Raw genomic sequence first — 18,946 nt, forward strand, 5'->3', positions numbered from 1 at the left:
TGGTAATATCCACAGGAGGTCTGTGCTTTGAAGGAAGCTGATGCTAACGGTAAACTCCAACCATAACTGTAACTTTTGGGAGAGTATGGAAAGACTGGAGTCACGATACCACTTTTAAAATGTTGCAGCCTGCAGTTTAAGCACGCATCTTCATTCTCAGAGTGCTGCCCTGCTATGTTTCCTCAGATCAGAGCTTTGACTCGGCCTGGTCAGATTCACCAGCCACTGGTCAGATGGGGCAGCCAACCTAGATAGCCAGCTAAATAATCAAATCCTCAATTTGTACTGCAGAGGAACCTCTTGTTTCTAACAGGTTAAAATTTGGCTTGTGCAAACTCCTGTCTGTGTGCAGATTTGGGGTTTGCATACATACAAATACACCCATTACTGGTGTGATGAAGCAGCTTACTCCCCACCAACCCCCTGCCCGCCACCTTCAAACCTTCCCCAACCACGATGTGAAGCGTGGGGATGGGGAAGTAGCCTCACCCCTGCTGAAGGAGGAGGGCCTGACTGTCAGATTACATGGCTTGATGCCGTATCACAGTAACGATGGCAAGATCTGCGCAGAGAAACACAAAATGGTCAGAGCAGAGGACTTCAGTTAGAGACAAATGACAGGTTCTGGCCTGAAACGTTCCAAACTTCCCTTCGACAGAAGGACAGACTGAAGAGGGCTTTCTAAGCATAAAGAATCCTATTCCTCTGCTGCTTTCTAAACCAGCTTTAGCACACTGAACTGCCTCTGGTTTAGGATACGTCAGTCATTAAAGGCTTTCACCGGACTGTGTGCCTACAGCCTGGTGGCTGGCGTACCCTCAGCTTGCACCTGAGTGTCACCAAGCTGGACGTGCCACCTGCAGCCGACGGCTGGGGGGATTACACAGACCTAGGAAAGACACCCGGCACTGATGTGGAACTGGGACAAACTCCACGTGTAGGCCAGATTCCCGAGAGTTGCACGTTAGGATCTTCAGGAAACATTGATAGAAAACATGATGGAAGGCCCTTTAATTCTCTATGAAGGCCGGCGGCTGCTGCTTTATCTGTGTCACCGCTCGCTGCGGTGCAGGGGCAGCACACCCCCTGCTTTGAGGCAGCTCTGGGAGCTGAACCGCTTCCTGTTTAATGGCATTTCTTGTGCGGCCGAGCAGACAACCCGAACAAGGGACAGCAGGGGAGGTTCAGCGGAAGCCATCGCGTGCTTTTCACAGAGACAGGCACTCGGCATGCCAGAAACCAAAGCAACCGGCCCCCCTTTCAGCCGTTTAATGCGATGAATAAGGCAAATACAGGCTTTTGACGTGCCTCGCAGCTAGAGCCCCTCTGCCCTGCAAGAGGCTCACGCAGAACAGGGCAGTCAGGGCAAGCTGCGGGAGCGGCCGAGCGCAGCGGGAACGCACTGCAGCGGAGACGGAGCACTCTGACCCCTCGGCCCCGCCGAGGCTGCCCGGGCCGGTCCTGGGCGCGGGGCACCCCCACAACAAGGGCGGAACCGCCGCGCAAGGGCCTGCTGGGAGCCGGGCGCCACCGCGCCTGCGCATCACCACCCCCCGCCCCCTCCGGTCTGGGGTGCCCCCCGAGGGCGGCGGCCGGCGGGGGAGGGGCGGCAGCGGCGGCGCGGGGTGGCTCGCGGGCGTGTGGCGGGGCCGGGCCGCTCCCTTCCCCCCGCGGCGCACTGCACTGCACTGCACTGCACTGCGCAGGCGGCGGCGCTGGCGCGATGGCGGCCGGGGACGGCGGCGACGAGGTGCGGGTGCTGCAGAACCTCCGGGGGAAGATCTGTAAGTGCGGCGCCGCGGCCGGGGCGGGCTGTGGTAGGGCTGGGCTGGGCGAGCGGCCGGGGCCGCCGCGCTCAGGTGCCCGCTCTTGCTGTGGCTCCGCGGCGCGGGCCGCCGCCGCTCCCTCTCGCTCCCTGAGGCGAGGCGGGCGCCTGAGGCCGCGGAGGGGGCAGCAGCTCCTCAGCGGTGCCCCTCGGGCCAAACGATGAGCAGAGGGAGCCCCGCGGGGGCCCGGGCCGCGCTCTGGCGGCGCCGGGAAGGGGCTTTGTGGCGGGCGCGGCCGGCACGTGCTGGCGGGACCGGGCCGGGGTCTGCGCGGCGCCGCGCCGCGCGCGCGGGAGGTGTGGAGCAGGGATGAGGGAGGGACGAAGGGATGTGGCGGGGCCGTTGGAGCCCCGGAGGGGCCGGGAAGCATCCGTTGCTGCGAGGGTTTCCTTGAGTCAGCGGGCGAGCAGAAATGCCCCCTCCCGCCCGGACCGCGGGCATCGGAGTCTGTTTGTCAAGCAGAAATTGCGAAATTATTGATGTGCAGGAAGTTGGTGGTGGAGGGCTGTTCTGGAAACGGTCATTAATGCTTCTGTTTCTTTGTGTAGCGTGTGTGCGAGTGAGAGAGAGAGGCTGGTGACTTTATTTTGGTGGTTAGGAAGTGCTGACTAGAAATGCCTATGCATTCAGTAACGTGGGAAACCGAAGGATGAGCTGGGGAGGAGAGGCCGGGGAGGAAAACAGATAGCGTGGTGCGGCTCGGCTCGGCTCGGGAGGACTTCAAAGCAAGTAGGAGAAACAGGATGTGCAGTGGCTTCCTGAAGGGGTATCGAAATACATTCATACAATTCAGATGCAACCCATTTATTTCCTTTCTCACACAGCCGATCGACTTTTTTGAGAATGAAGTGAAGCGTCTTGAATTGGGCATGGTGCTGTGATTGAGAACCGGTTGTGAAAATCTGGTGAAGGATTAGGTTTGGTGGAGGAACGGAGTCGTGTTCACTTAAACATCATCATGCAGTATAGACTTGAATATGCCTTCAGTAAGTAGAAGACTAGGTCATGGGAACAGGAGACATGAGGTATAACTGGAGGTGCTCTCACTCCATAGCCATAGAGTTATTGCTGGTTGTGTAGACAAGGCTGAGCATACGGAGATCTCGTGTTGTTAGCAGTTATCACAGAAATAGTATGTCAGCTTACCGTTAAAAAGGAATACTGTTAGTTTTGGGGCTGAGGCATTAATTCCTGAATCTGATTTATTTATTGACACCATTCTGCTTCCTAACTTTTATCGCAAATTTTTTCTCAATACTGGATGACACAACCCTCCAGAAGTTCTGCATTTTGTCGTACTTGAACCTGATAAAAGTTTTCCATTAAGCATTAAAAGACAAAATCCAAAATGTCTCGAGACTTATTTTGAAACTAGTTTTATTGTCCTGTTTGTGTTCTGCATTGTGTCTGAAGTTGTATCATAACTTCAAATGTTTGGTTACCTGGCAAAAGTAATGGTAAACCCAAGACTACAGCCTGCTTCCTAGGGAATACATAAAAAGTTGGTTGCCAAAGATGGTCCTGTAAGAACTGCAGGAGCCTGTTTGGAAATTGAGTGGAAGTAATAGCTGCAATAAAAGATGAGTCTTGAAACAGTGGGAAAATCACTTTGTAAACCTACTTGTTTCTTCTAACAAAACAAAAACAGTGTTTACAAAAAAAGATACAAGTTAAATATGCTGTGGAAGTTTGTGAACCCTCCAATCCCTAGATGCTCTTTAGGCTTCTTTGCACAGCTAATACTGTTTAAGTTTCACTTCTTGCTAGTATTTTACTAATGCATTTTTTAGGGGAAAGCACTGTGAATTAACAATCATAAATAAATGTAATAATGTAATCCTCCTTGGTCTGGAGGGATTGGCAGTAGCAGACCTCGCTTTGGAAAGTTGATGTTCATAGTCTGTAAGAATTCCTTGTAACATGTTTCGTAGAAGGTGGAATATATTTTGTTGCCAAAGCTTTGTTTGCATTTAAACTACTACAAGACTTTTGACACTGACAATTTTATATATGTTGCAGGAGAGCGTGGTAGTTTTAATGAAGTAATGTCAGTTCTGTGTAATTCTGCATGTATAGAAAACACCATCTGCAGTGAGTTCTTTTTATACTGTTGTTTTACAGTACGCAAATAGATGGTAAAATCTGAAGTTAGCGATGTTATACAGATCATCACAACAGATTTAGAATTGAAGCATATTCTTAAAGGTGGCTTAAGTAGCTATTACATACCTGGCAGTGAAAAAACAGAGCAGGGACACCTTTGCTATCCCTGGTACTTTGTTTTGTGGGATACCAGTGTTTGCAGCCAGGCTCCTGCTTCCAGTTTTCAAGAAAGAGGTAAGAAGAACTGGTCTTAACAGTTTAAGACCCTATAATTTTTTTTTAATTTTATTTTTTTAAAATGTGGTATTACACTTTAGCAGGTTTCCACCAGAAATCCACTGAAGGTCTGTCTTTAAGTTATAACAACTCTTTTGTTGGTGGCTCTACATTTTGCATTGTAGTAATGGCAGAAACACTTAACAAAGGTATGTGGATATCATGTAGTTTTAGGCATAGCTTACGGTGCAGTGCTTTAAACTGTGTAATCAGCTTCCGTTTTCATTTCATGACATTCAGCAGTACAATTTTTAGGTGGCAGGTGATGCTAGTTGCTCTGATTTTTGGTGTATTAACTGAAACCTGTCTTAGTGGAGCACTTGGAAGTGTCTCTGTTGTGTCCTAGAACTCATTTGGCAAAATTCAGGACGTTCTTTTTCACACTTCTTGCACTGAGTTGTTAATGCTACGTGGTTCTCTCTGATTATGCTGTGTTCCTGGAGTGGATTTAATTGTTGCTATATAACGTTTAATCCTGTGAAGTTAATACTTTGAATTTGAGTGCATAAACATCTAAATTTCTTTGTTCTGGATGCCTATCAGAGGATGTACACTAATTGTGCACTTTGATTTGACAGAGGATATTGTGAATAGCATTTATCTATCCCACCTCCTGCTTTAGCTTATGCGCTGTTAACAGTGAACAAGCTCGAACTTGATGTTTTCATATAGTGTCTACATTTAACAGATAATGTGCAGGCAAGGGAGTTTGAGAGAGGTGTTGAATTTGGTAGGTTCCTCCATTGCTGTTGGTAATGATGCTGTTACAACATTTAAGTAATGTGGAGAGTTTGAATTTATTAGATGTTGTACAGCTAAATTCCTACTGCTGTAACACTTGAAAAAAGCCTTGCAGCTTTTCCCTTTTGCTCAGGTTTGATCTAATCTCATTTTGAAGCGAGGTTTTGCATAGAGAACCTAAACAATATTTTCTAAATATTTTTTAATCCAAACATGTATAATTGGCCGAAGTGAAGTTTTTTGGGTTTTGTTTTGTTTTGTTTTTTTTAATTACTTTTTTTTTTTCCTCGCTGTTTCCCTAAAGTAGCTGAGTGGCAATAAAGAAAGCTTATAAGTCAAGTAACTAATAGCAATTGTGAACCTCTATCTTTAAAAAATAAAAAGGTAGATGTTTGTTTAGTGATGCATTTCAGGGTTCCCTGATGAATTAGGCTACTATGTGTGTCATGTGAAAATAATTTCTGGTTTAAGTTAGTCCCGTGTCTGAAAGTGGTGAATTGATACGGTCAATACAAAATAAATCTGTTATTGCTGCTATTTCATCACTTGCACGTTTCACCATTTAAACTGCAAGATTAGGCATCACACTACATGGTTTTAAATGACAGCCTCTGCGAAAAGGCTTGAAATACAGGTCCACAGTTAGATCTGAAATTGGTTTAATTTCTCCCCAAAACAGTATTATTTGGTTTGTAGGTCATGCTACCTACACTTTCTAAACAAACCCTTGGAAAACACTGGTGTACATTTTCTAACATGCTTCTCATACTTCTTACCTTATTCCTTTGCAACCTTTGGACAGTGAAACATGCAGTCTTCAGAATTGCATACTTGATGAATGCACTGAAAGTCTAAACATTACAGCAGATGTCTGGTGCTGTTCGTATTTCATTTTTTTGCCGTCATTGTAGCTGTAGGTTTTTGAGGAAAAAGTAACCAAAGTGTAACCAAAGACTTGTGTGTGATATTTGGGAGATGCTTCACACCCCTTTTTTAATTTTTAAGGAAATAAGTTTCTTGGAAGAGTTGGAGCACTGTATGGCTGAAAAGTCTCCCACAATCACAGATATCAAGAGGTGTTTGGAAAGATGTGAAATCTCATGCTCTGTACTTCACCTGATAAGTGCTCTGAGGTTATTTTTAACCCAACTCTGGGACTCTTCCCCCCAGCCTCTCAAAAACCTCAATAAATTTGTCCACGCCTTAAAGTTAAACACTTGGGCTACAAAAATAAAGGTTTTTATCTCATTAGAAAATCGAAACTTCTATTTCTTCTGTTTCCTTGGGTGGAAAGTTTCTTTTAATACTGAAAGATTGCAGTATAGTAGACTTCAGAATTGTGAATTATGTAGAAATATTTAATTTTTACTCTTTTAAGAAAACGTGAAACTACAATAATTGTAATTTCCTTTCAAAGTCCACTTTACAGTGCCGATTAAGTAATGTTATATCTTAAAGATTTTATGTAAAAAATAGGATGGCGAAGCTACAGAGTATTAACTAAAAATAAGGATTGTTATCAGGAACAACTGACACATACAGTTCATGTTCGTTAGTTACAAACTGCGGTATCAGAAGCTCTCTGGGGGTTACTAGCCTCTTTCATCGATTTAGTTTTGTATTTTCTTTCATAGGTTTTATTAAAATAGCTGCTTTTTTTTTTTTTTTTTCTCTTTAAGGCAATGTTCAGTCATTGGTGCTTTTCTTGGTTGTTCTGCAATATCTCACTTAAGGGTAATTTCGAGTTTAGTCTCTTTTTGGAGTCTAATGGCATTAAAAACTGGTTCTGTTCATGACTCTCAATCTGTCAACATGAAGTGTGGTATTTAAAAAATAATGTGTGTACTTCCTCCTCTCCCACACCCAAGTTGATGAAAAGCTCATTGATGCTTCTGAGCGCACAAGTTTTAACTGTGGAAGTTACTTAAGTGTCTGTTCATGTTTTCCATCAGTGTACATATCCCTGACTTGGAAAACATCATGCATGAAGTTCAGTCTCTATTCCTGTTAAGCTGTCATATTTTCAGCTCAGATACCTTTGTGGTAGCCTTTCCAATACCAGACGTTACTTATTTAACTTTCAAGCCTGTAATAATCTATTTAACAAGGAGGGAGAAAACAAAATTCTGGTTTTACATGTTAACAGCATAGACAATAAAGCTTATTCCATTGTTCTTCATATCTGCAATTGTTTAAAAAGAATCTTGCGTATGACACTTCACATCTAGTTTCAAGCTGTGGTCTTTGAAAGTGGAGGCGATACATTATTCAGACGCGATAGGTAATTAAAACTCAATACTTTGATGTAGTCTTCATCCTATTAGTTTTTAATACCTTATAGAAAGTTTAGATTCCCATTTCACTGAAAAAGGTATTTCTAGTAGCAGGTAAGGATGAATGCTACTGTGAAAGGTCCTGGTTAAGACCTAATGGAGAATACAATTCTGGTTGCCTGTGTTTAAGATAACAAAGTGCAACAGGGACAGAGAGTGGCTACTCAGTGATTAGGAGCCTCTCATGAGAGAGTGACAGAAAAACCTTGTCTTGTTTCTTTTAGCAGAATAAAAGGTGAAGAGGGTCTGTCTGTTGTCTTCAGAGAAATTCAGAGGGGAAGGAAACATCCGGGGTGGGGGGGAGGGTAGAGGGGGAATAACTGTTTAAGCTAAAGGACAGTGTTACCGTAAATAAATATAGATGTCTGTGGCATTGAGATTTTGGAAGAGCTTTTCAATTAGAGCATTGGGATCTGTTTTTTGCTGTATCTACTCAGAAGTAACCATTTCCAGAAAGGGCTGCCTGATGTCTGATGTGTGTTATTACAGTGGTCTGGACTCAATGCCCAGCAAATGTTTGTGCTCCTGTCTTGACAATCATCCTGTCTCATTAGAAACTTCCTTTTCCACTTGTTCTTATCCATGTTGCAATTAGTCAGTGGGTGATTCCACCCCCCCCCCCCATGAAATAAAGATTTTTATGGGTAAGTTCTTATTAATCAGCGTCCTTTATAGCCAAAGTATTTGCAGAGAAAATACCAAGTGAACAATAGCTTAGCCAGATCATGTCTTGGTATTATGACCTAATGCCATATCACCTCAGGCTGCAGGCTTCTTGGATTTAGCAAGCTACGCAGGGTCAAGCCCGAGATGAGACCTCTCGAGGGAAAGTGCAGGTGCTGCAGGAAGTGGTGTTCATGAGTCAGTGTGCTGTCCTCTTCCTGTTGACTCTCCCTTCCACATGAAGCTGGATGTAGCAATTTCTATATGCTGTTGGATCTCAGGAATTGAAAATGAATGTGGAAATGCATCCTAATAGAATGGAAAAGTTAATTTTGGACACATGTCAAAACTGTAAAATTCTTGTGGCTAATACTTTGTGGGTTCCCCCCCCCCAATATTTACAGTAATTTTTTTGTTTACAGATGACGCCAAACACTTGGTACCCAACAAAATGAGAGACTTCTTCTGTACCATAAACTTGGACCAGGAAGAAGTTTTCCGTACACAGGTAGTTGAAAAATCTTTAAGGTAAGCTTAATTTTTAAATGGAGATGATAAGCAAGGCTGCCTCAGTTCAGAATAAAAACAAGATACGTATCAACGTGCATGTGCTTTTGCTTGTACCGCTGAAGAATGAGACCTGACTTGTGGCAACTACTCAGAAATGTTACAGCAAGTGTAAATCATGACAGTGGTTGAAAGGAGACAAACCAAGGCTTGTGAGTAGTACAGTGCTTTTAAAATGAAGCATGCTAAAACATATTTCACTATTACTATAATCTGTTCTACTGAGCAGTGTAACATTCTTTTTCTTGCCAGGCTGTTTTCAAGGAAAAAAAAATCTGCTTGATACTTGGCTGCTCTTCGTGCCGTTTCCTACTTCTGACATGCAGTTGGTCTGCATTGATGGAATTCTGCTTCTAGTGTCTGTCTTGTAAAACCTGTTTCTAGAATAAAGGAACCGGATCTTTTCCATGTGTTACAGTTTTGTGTGCTGTGGGATGTCTGAATAGGCCTCATTCTCTCCTGAAATTCTTGTTTTGGGAACTGTAACCAGTACTGACACAGAATGGCTTGCTTTGTCTTCCTGAGCAGCGCTTAGCTGTAGGTTCTGCTATTATCTTACAACCTTAAAAGCAATCAAAGAAGTCATAACATAGCTGCAGTATGTGCTTTCATGTCTCAGAACTCTTCAGTTCACTGGTGACCCATGCTGAAGCATTGTTGGAACTGCGTTGTTCAGAATATCTGGGTGACAGTTTCAGTTATTGGGAGGAGACATTAAACCTTCCTCTTTAAATCCAGAATGCCTGTTCAAACTCTTAAAAAGTTTTCCTAATTCCTGTTTCCAGTGGTTTTATTAGTTAGTGTTTGTTCTTTGAGCTGTCTCATTAGGTGTTTCCAAGTGTGGAACAGCATACTGCTCATGTGGCAAATGGAAATAGGAAATTTTACTTTTTCAGAACGTTTTAAATACCTCCTTAGGCTTCTGCATGAAAAGCAAGCACCATGTACGTGCAATTGGGAACAACTACTTTGCTCATACTCTCGATTTGTAATTGCTGTAGTCAGATCCAGAAAATTTTCAAAATCTAACTGGCTGCAGTTGAGATTGAGTTTGTTTTGGTAATCAACTGAGTAATCCTTTAGAGAAAAATGTTAAAGAGACTACTGATAAAGCAGAAGCTTAAAATTTCCCCTTTGAATAAACAGTAGTTAGATGGCTAGGAGGGAACCCAGTGTATCTTTTAAAAAAAAAGACTTTGCTGTCAGATTTTTGACATGTTAATAATTTAAACCCCAGAAGTTACTACTGTGCTTAGAAACAAGACCTGTTAAATTTAAGGCTTATTCCATGTTTATGCAGACAGTACTATGTTCTGTTTAATACTTCAATCACCTGATAATAAAAGAAGGATCAATTGCATAGTAAAACATTTGATAAATTGCTTTAGATATTTCAAAACTTTTTAAAATAGTACTGAAGTTTTAACTGAAACTTGGTTAAATGAAAACAATGCCATTAATACTTTACAGAGGAAGAAAAATCTCACTATAACAAACCAACAGTTTGGGGGGGGGAATGTCACAAGTGACATACATGCACCTCGCTCTCAAATTGAAAATTTTTCAGGTGGCATGAAATTACTATTTCTAAGTTGAGAACATTGTATTAGGAGTTAGAAGTCAGTGTTCTGGATGACTCCATGCCTGTAGGTGCCTTGCTGTCTTCACTCACTGCATAGGGAACTCCATCCTCTGAATTATGTCTCCATTAAGTTAGATTCACAGCATGCGTAGGGTTCCATACAAGCTAGTGAAATGAAATGTAATAAGTCATCCTCTTTTAGCAGCAACCAGATTGGGTGCTTACATTTGATTACTAGTGTGCATGCAGTTATGAAGGCTGGCACTTGTTCCAGAAACTTAATTACACCATCTTGTTGCTTATTACTGTGTTAAACTGGAATACTGTACTAACCTAGAGGTACTGGAAGGGAAGATGAAAGCTCTAATCTCTTATTAGTTTGAGAACTTGATAAATTGCTTTTCAGTAAGGTGTAGCACAGTATAATTTTAGTCATAAATACAACTTTGAACTTAATTGTTTTGTCTTATATTATTTCCTTGCGTTTTCTTATGCACATAATTCACAGTGTGCTTTTGTCACTGCATTCTGGGTTGCAAATTTATACTAGCAGTAATCTAAATTGTATTCTATGAATATCCATTAGTTAAACATCTGTGGAAGTAATTATCACTAGAATTAAAATTATCTTTGACTACAGTGACTTAAAACTAATGAAGAAATGTGTTTTTAAAATGTGCAAGTAGGGTTTGGCTTCCACCAGCACTGGGACTATTGTTTGAGTGCAGATGTGAAGCAAATGACTTTGCAAAGTTAGAAAAACACGAATTAATACTGAAGTGAAAGAAAGATATTTTGACTAATGACTCAAGAAGTATTTCCTGACACAATGTGGGATTTCTGTGGGTTCTGAAGAAGGAAATTTTTTATTTTACTCTTGGAAAATTTAAAGAACATCTGTGAGACTCCTCACATTTCCGAGGTCAAATAAGAGGAACTGGGGAGGGGTTGTGGTGTGTGCGTGTTCCATTTTTTTATTATTATTTAAACTAAATTCACTTTGTCTTTTTCAAACTGAACTTTGTGTGAAAGCAAGGTCATAGCAAAATTTAATTCTCTTGTTGGTATAACTGTTGCATTTATCAAATGACAGATCTAGGGGCATTGGTCAGTTTTCTGTCATAGAAGTGCCAGTTTAACAAGGAAAGGAAGAGCAAAGGAGTATGTCACACATTTAAATTTAATTTCCTGTATTACTGTAATCCAGTTCTTCCTGAATGACAGTCTGGTCTTCATTTGAATTAGCACTATCTTCTAATTTTGTATCCGTCACAGTCTTTAAAGTTCTTGCATCAAAGTCACAAATGAAAGTACTAAACTGACTGAATCCCTGAAGAACAGGTTGAGTAAGTTCTCCATTTTAATTATTCCTCATTGATATAACATATTGTACCCCTTCAACCAGTTCTGTATCCACCTTAGAATTTATTAATTGTTTGTATTCTCCACCTTAAATTTTCTCTCTGTGTGTCGTATTTGCTAAAGAGTAATCATCAACTGATTCATAAGGCAGTGGTGTTAATCTAGATAAGGAAAAACGTGTTAATGTGAATAAAACAATACATTACCTTCTAGATATGCTTTTGCTACTGACCTGCTCCTTGTTGCCAAATTTGAGACTTCATGTGATGTTGAGGTCAAAATGATTGTTAGTAGCTGATCGTTCTTTCAGTGGGGGGGATATAGTGGTGAAATTAGCTGTCTTTAGCCGTACGATCTAGCTGGTTTTTGGACGGCTCTGCTGGTAGTCTCCAATAGGATGCACAGAGTTACAAAGTTACAAGAAGAATAGGGACTTAACACTGAGTGATAGGCAGTTGTTGAATTACGTTGTAGTCTAGTGTTCCTCTTAGGATGTCTCACTGAGGCTGAATTAGTAGCAGAGTTTCTCCCTGATACTGGTGCCAGCTAATTCACCCACAGTTCACTCTTTTTGCTGTAGTATCTCTTTGCACTGATGCAACAAATTGTGTAGCTGTTAGGGGAGCCATATCACAGAATTGACCTAAGTTTAAAATAATCTTTTGTTTCATCTTTTTTGGTCTGAGTTGTTGTGTCAGTACAATTAAAATGAGTGCCAAAGGTAATAAGGAAATTGAGACTGCTTAGGGCTGCACAGCTGCTAAAGGTAGCGCTCATGAATTTATACCTTTATACCTATGGTGCTGGCAAGAACCCAGCTCTCGAAATCAAAGCTGAATTTGTCAGCTTTGAAATTAAAAAAAAAAAAAAAAAAAGGCGGGGAGCTGAAAACCCACAAGCAAATTTTTCAACTGAGAATTCTTGAATTATTTCACAGTGTAGCGCAAAGGCTGATTTGTCTGCTTCGAAACGTAAGGTAAAAGGTCTGTGTTTGAACAAAGGAACATTTTCACTTGTGAAATTCCTCATGACAAATTCCTGCAGTTAAACTTCCTGTTTCTCAAAATCAGTTCCAGAAATTTGGAATATTAGATTTCTCACTCGTGTCCTTTTCCACTTTTAAAGTTAGTTATCAGCTCCTCCCTTATTCTTAACTTATTACCATAGGTCTTTAAGCATTTGGTAGTTTTTTCTGTACCTGTTTGGAGGGAAGAGAGTAGGGATGATATCTTTTTTTGTCCTGGTATCCATTTAGGTAATAGTATGAACTGATTGTTCCAAACACATATGCATGTTCGTATTAGTTTAATAAAGTATTGTAACAATACAGTGTCAGAAAGGTAATTTACTGGGAAACACATTAAAAAAACCCTAAACCCCAAATCTGTTTCTGGGTTTGGTATAACTGTCATCACAATACTTGTCTGTAGAAAGAAAGCAGCAGTTAAAATTAGTTTTGTGAAGCTGAACACCTTTTCCTGATGATGTTAATGCATTGTAACTGAAAGTATTTTAAGTCTTTAAGAATCCAGTTGTTCCAAAGTAACAGCATTGGTGCTTTTTTTGTGGATGCACTTGATTTTCAGAATTCACAGCTTGCAGTCACACAAATAACTGTGGTTTTGTTTGAAATGCAGCATTCTGAGTACTGCCTATGATCACATCAATAAGTACTCCTTAAGTTTAATGAAAGTATAAGTTCCTTGAGTGAAGATACCAACCCATTGTGTGAAATATATTTATATATATTTCTAATATATATCTAACAGACATATTTCTGGGTTTAAAAAGACCCAGAGTCTTTTTTACATAGAGATGTGCAGATGGAGATTAATATTTATTTTTTCCACTTTTCTGTTTTATAGTTGCTAATGCTTCTTTTTACAGGTCTGAGTCTTTGGGCACCAAATTTGACACAGAAGTTAGAGCTAAACAAATGTCAGTTAGTGAAGTAATTAATCATGTTTTAATGTAATTTAATCATGTACTGAATGAAAAAAGAAACATAAAACTTGTGAGAGTCTTAGGAAGTCATTTGGGGTGGTAGAGAACCAAATAGAATAATTTCAAGACAGAAAACTAGAATTGACATTTCAGAGGAAATGGCACTTTCTCTGTTCGTGCTCTGATTTTCTTTTTTTTGTCTTTTTTGAACATACATCAGGCATTCTCATGAAGTTTTAACTTGTGCTGTTATTGTATGTTATTATAATGAAATGGTTGTGGATGGCTTTGATGATAGCTAAGTATAATGCTGAAAGCCAGGGTCTGGGATTGCAATGAATATGCAGCATTTTAATGTTTGTCTTCTGTATAAATTGCATAAAGTGTTTTTCTGGTTTAACTTTGTCTTTCTTTTCAGTCCATATTTTGGGGAAGAGTTTTACTTTGAGATTCCAAGAACATTCCAGTGGTTGTCCTTCTACATTTATGATAAAAGTGTTTTACAAAAAGACTTGCGTATAGGTAAGTTCTGGAATACTGTCTACATATTTTATAACATTTGCTTGTTTTCAGTATCATTATCTATAGTATTAAGGATACAATTACTGAAGTGATGCATTTTTCAAAACACAGTTTATAGTGCACTTAAACTAAATGTTCCTTTGTTTGAAAAGCAGGATTTTTGTTTCTTTGCTTTCTTCTATTATACTGAAATAAGTTTATTTTTTAAGCTAATTGGACATTTTGTATTCTTAAAATTACAGTCTCAATACATTTTTTTTTAAATTATATTTGTTTTTTCTCCACTTCTGTTTCATTGGAATATTTGCGTAATTGTCACTACCGGTAGGACTTCAGAGAGTAAATTGTGGAATAATTCCACAGTAATTGCAATTGTGGAGAAATTCTATTTATAGAATTTATTTTTTCTCTGTCAGTGCAACCTGACTTACAAAGCATTTTGCAGCAACTTGTGTAGCTTAGGTGAAAAATTACAGGAGGTGGATTTCCCCTCTTTTCCCCCCTCAGCCCCAGCATAATGGGTCTGCTGCAGCTGCTGTTTGGATATAGTTGCTGTAAAAGTCTAACAGTCTGCTGTGAAAGTAGTCTTCATATTACTTGAATTGAGGAAGGAAATAATTTGTACCAGGATGCCAGATAATTTAGTATAATGATAGCTTTCCAAATAGCAATCAGAAGAGTAAAAGGCATCTACTTGCAGTTTTCTATTGAAACATTCTTCAGCACAATTACTGTTCTCTCAAATCTTTATTATGTTATTTCCAGCTACAAGCATGCTCTTTATGTTACCTAATCTTGTTATTAGTGATGTCCAAGATAACACATCATAATTAACTTAATTTGGCTTTATATAAAGTATTTTTCTGCTTTACTTACACTTCATGTTCCTTGTTTCCATAAGCTTTCATACAGCATTATAAGCTTAAAAAATTTAAAAGAGTTTAAACAAAAATCAAACTTCAAATCCCCTTAAGTATTTGTCCTGTTCAGATGAAGGTGATGTTTATGCTTATCTGTCTCTGCTCTCCTCCCCTAGGAAAGGTGTCAATCAAAAAAGAAGATTTATGCAAATACACAGGAAAAGAGAACTGGTTTATGCTTCAACCTGTTGATTCTAATTCAGAGGTTCAGGTAATTATTAAATTGCATATTTATGTTTTAAAAAATTAGAGACGTGTGTGTAATGGTAGAAGTTTATCTTGAGCTGTAGCAGATAGAGGTTAGCATCTGTGTAATTCTTATGAGGCAGTTGTGTCTTTCAGCTGGGTTAGAGAATGATGCATATTCTACACTTCTAAATTGGCTGTATGTTCCTTATACTTAAAACTGTCAGAAGGCTTGAAGCACTTGTTTGGGAAATGTCATGACAGTATTTTGATGTCTAAAATCTTTGCAAGAGGAGCAATGTACTTGAGACAGGTGAATGATTTAGGAAACTACTGCATCTTTTGGGGGCTTTTAGTCAGTTTTAGTGTTAGCTGAAATGATGACAGATTATGCAACTTAAAATGCTTAAGGTCACCAAAACTGGAGGTACTTGTGCTCTGCTCATTCATCTTATTTTGAAATACTTTCTGCATTCAGTTTCAAATAACTTGCACTTGGGAGTTTTAATTTGGTCTGTGGCTCAAGTTCTTCTGACAGGATTGTTCCAATAATACATAAAATTGAGGTGGCTCTAGAAGTTGCAGCGATACTTTTTGATTTGAGGAAGAAAACAGAATACAGTATTCTTGAGAATCTCTCTGAATATTCTAGAAAGTCCTTTCCAGGTATAAACTGAAATGCAGTTACTGCTTTGACTTAAATATTGTCATGCTTGCTATGTTTTTTTTTCTCTGTCATAAAAATGTATTGAAGGATAAATTACTTAATGTCATAATACTATGCAAGTATGTATGAAAATTCAATTATGATATTCCATTAATAGAATTCAACTATTTCTTACATATTAGAAATAAGTCTTTTATATTCCATGGCTTTGTAGCTCACAGTGGAAGGTAAACTCTTATTGATACTTTTGTGTGGCTGGGACATGTGTAAGGCACTCTGCTGCATGACGCTTCCATTAATGGATGACCTTTTCTGCTAACGTGTGTGGTCCTCATATTAATCTTCTTTGAGTTAGGGCATTTGGGTAGGTTTCTGCTCTGTCCTGCTTTCTTTTTCCATGAAATCTGTAAGAGCAGAGCTGAGACCAGTTCCTAAATGCCAGATGTTGCTGAAATCTCATTGGTTTGCGTGTACCATACTGTACTGAAAGGAGATTGCCAAGGTTATTGGTGGGATATGGCTGAAAATAGCGGGCTTTTTCACAGAAAAAGTTCACAAGAGTATAAAGCTAGGTAATAGTTTGGGGAAAAAACATGGGAAAAAATTGTTTTCAGATGTGCTCTTCTCCTTATGGCACCATACATATAAGTTACATTTTTTCCTCCATTTCCCTCCATATGAGTATTTTCCAGAATTTATGATGGGTGCAAGGCAATAGGATGGCTTGTAGACAGATTTTGTGTTCTTTGGCTATATGCAGGACACACTGCAGTTTGCTTGGTTTGGGTTTTGGTTTTTGTTTGTTCGTTTTTCTTAAATCTTCATTTGTTTCAAGAGAACTGTACTTTCTGTGTACCAGTGATTTCTTTTTATACAGGCTACCTTTGGTATAATGAGCAGCCTGCATATCAGGTACATTGATGGTTGAGGTGCATGTTGAAATTGTGGCTTGTAGATGTACAAAATGCATACCAAGTTGTAAGCGTATAGGAGTGGCTGATTGCTCCTTATGTTTTGAACAAAAACCAGTCTGTACAACCATGTTTATAACCTGGTTGCATATTATGTCAAAAGTTCTGATACAGATCTGCAGATCAGCCACTTCTAGAAAGGGTCACACTGCTCTCAACAAACAAAACAACAGAAATATACCTGAAACTCTCCATATGTGTCAGGCAGATACATACTTAGAGCCATTTGACTGTAGTCATCATGGTGCTGAATTTTGAATAAACTACATCTACAGATGTTTTTCAGGAACAGTAAAATAACTATTTCTAACAGTGTAGAACACCCAATTTGTGTTTTGTTTGGTTTGGGTTTTTTTTAAAGCAAAAGGAAGATGTTTAGGCTATTCACAAGGTCTGCCTACTAAAAGTAGTTGTCAGCTATTACAATAAATACTACTAATGTCTTTTCATTTGTCATTCAAGAACTTTGCCTTGTAAGGTTGTTGGCATGCTTCTCAGTATCCTGTTTTTATCCTGTAAATCTATTTTTGTAATTGAGTTTCTCTGCTTGACAAATACTTTCTTAATGTACCTGTGTTCCAATCCATGTAGTAATAGTTTGCAAAACACTTGGCAGGCATCCAAAAATAGTTACATTTAAAACTTCCTTATAAAAGAAACTTAATTTCTCCTCCCATGTGACGTACAGAGAAAGAAACACAGCCCTTGCCCCAGGGGATTTACAATAAAAACATTTCAGTTTTATGTCAAAACATAAGTGCTATAGAAATGTGTGCAAGGTCAGCTAAGGGTTTTACTTCCATTTTAGTGCTGTACAGCAAAACTGTGGTTCAAATTGTAGCTTGCTTCCTTTGCCACATTCTAAAATTACCTTCCAGGTCCCTTCCCTGAGAATCGTAATAGTGGACAGACCAGTGCCATCTGATGTTCCCTTTAACAAATGGACAGATTCCAAGAATACGAAAGAGAACATGGTTTAGAGGAAAGACTTTGTCAGTGTCTGGTTATCTTAGTTGTGAAAGCTAGCACAAATTGCCGGGTATTGAAAGGAGTAGCAGTATTGTTCAGGCAGTAGATGTTTGTTGTAAGGGTACAGTACCTAATTTTGGTAATTTCAAGCAAATTCTGTGTCATGGTTTGGAGTTTGTGGAATCTTTTATTGAGAGGATACAATAGGCTGGCACTTGCTGAGTTCTGAAGCTGATCCATTCTGTGCCATCATCTATGGATTCTTTTTCTTGCTACACCTTCCTATATCAGAAAAAGAAAAGGAGGAAGCCAGGTTTAGCAGTTATTGCCACCTTTTCCTCTCCTATGTGTTTTCTGTTCCATGAATACATCAGCAGACTTTGTGAGATAGTTGAAAGCTACATTGGGATGCATAATAAGTTTCTAAATAATCTTCAGTCTGGTGCAATGGGCAGGATTTCATAGCTGGATATTAAATGTTGGCTATTATGGCTACTGCATACTATTGTGCTTTTCTGAATAAATCTAACTGCCTTCAGAGTCCAAGCTCATTTTAAAACTTTCTCCTGAAATGCTCATAAATTCACTGTGTATTTGCTCAAGTGTTCATCCCATGCTTGGAACAAAAAGTGAGAGGGACTTTTGCTCTTGGTACTTTCTCATGCTGGAAGAAATATTTTTTATGTGTGTGTTAAATCTGTGGGGGCTTGTCCAACTCATGCGCTGTCTGCAGCTGAGGATAATGCTTCTCTTTAATAATTTTCTCTCAAAGTTCAAATGCATTCATCTTACTCTTATTGCAAGATATGTGCTTTAGAACAGATATTTGCTTGAAGTGGTTATATTGGAATTACCTTAAATAGCTTCTGTTAACTACATTATTGCTCTAATTACTACTTTTAAAATAAAGGCTTTAATAACTGTTTGTATCTCTTTTTTTTTTTTCCCCAGGGAAAAGTTCACCTTGAATTAAAACTGAATGAACTGATAACAGATAATGGATCTGTGTGCCAGCAACTAGTAGTACAGTAAGAAAATATGTTAATCCTTAAATATTTAGTTGTTTATTAGAACATTGTGTAATTTGTCTCCTGGTACTAATAACATTTTTCTTTTTTGTATGACTTTCCTTGGAGCCTTCCTTGCTGAGGGAAAGGCTATATGCTTATGGAACTCCTGCAGAAGGTTTTGACAACCTCTCATCTCTGTTCCTCCCAAAGCATTCACTTCTATTAGGACACAGCGTGACTATCTGGTGTCATTAGTGCAGTGTTTTGTAATTCCAATTGAATTGGATCTGGTGAGAAAGCTACG

At 39.5% G+C, this 18,946-nt stretch overlaps 1 protein-coding gene across 2 annotated transcripts in view; it reads left to right on the forward strand.

Annotated features, from left to right (window-relative positions):
• The first annotated feature begins 1,582 nt into the window (after positions 1-1,582).
• The window catches only part of RASA2 (RAS p21 protein activator 2), a 47,989-nt gene continuing 30,625 nt past the window's right edge, over positions 1,583-18,946 (forward strand). For both annotated transcript variants that reach the window (XM_030495855.1, XM_030495856.1), the window contains exons 1-5: positions 1,583-1,784; positions 8,365-8,470; positions 13,816-13,919; positions 14,956-15,050; positions 18,584-18,660. In XM_030495855.1, the coding sequence (XP_030351715.1) occupies positions 1,724-1,784; positions 8,365-8,470; positions 13,816-13,919; positions 14,956-15,050; positions 18,584-18,660 (443 nt within the window). In that variant the 5' untranslated portion in view covers positions 1,583-1,723. The remainder of the gene's footprint in view (positions 1,785-8,364; positions 8,471-13,815; positions 13,920-14,955; positions 15,051-18,583; positions 18,661-18,946) is intronic.

This window comes from Strigops habroptila, chromosome 8 (assembly GCF_004027225.2).
Source record: "Strigops habroptila isolate Jane chromosome 8, bStrHab1.2.pri, whole genome shotgun sequence".
NCBI lineage: Eukaryota > Metazoa > Chordata > Aves > Psittaciformes > Psittacidae > Strigops > Strigops habroptila.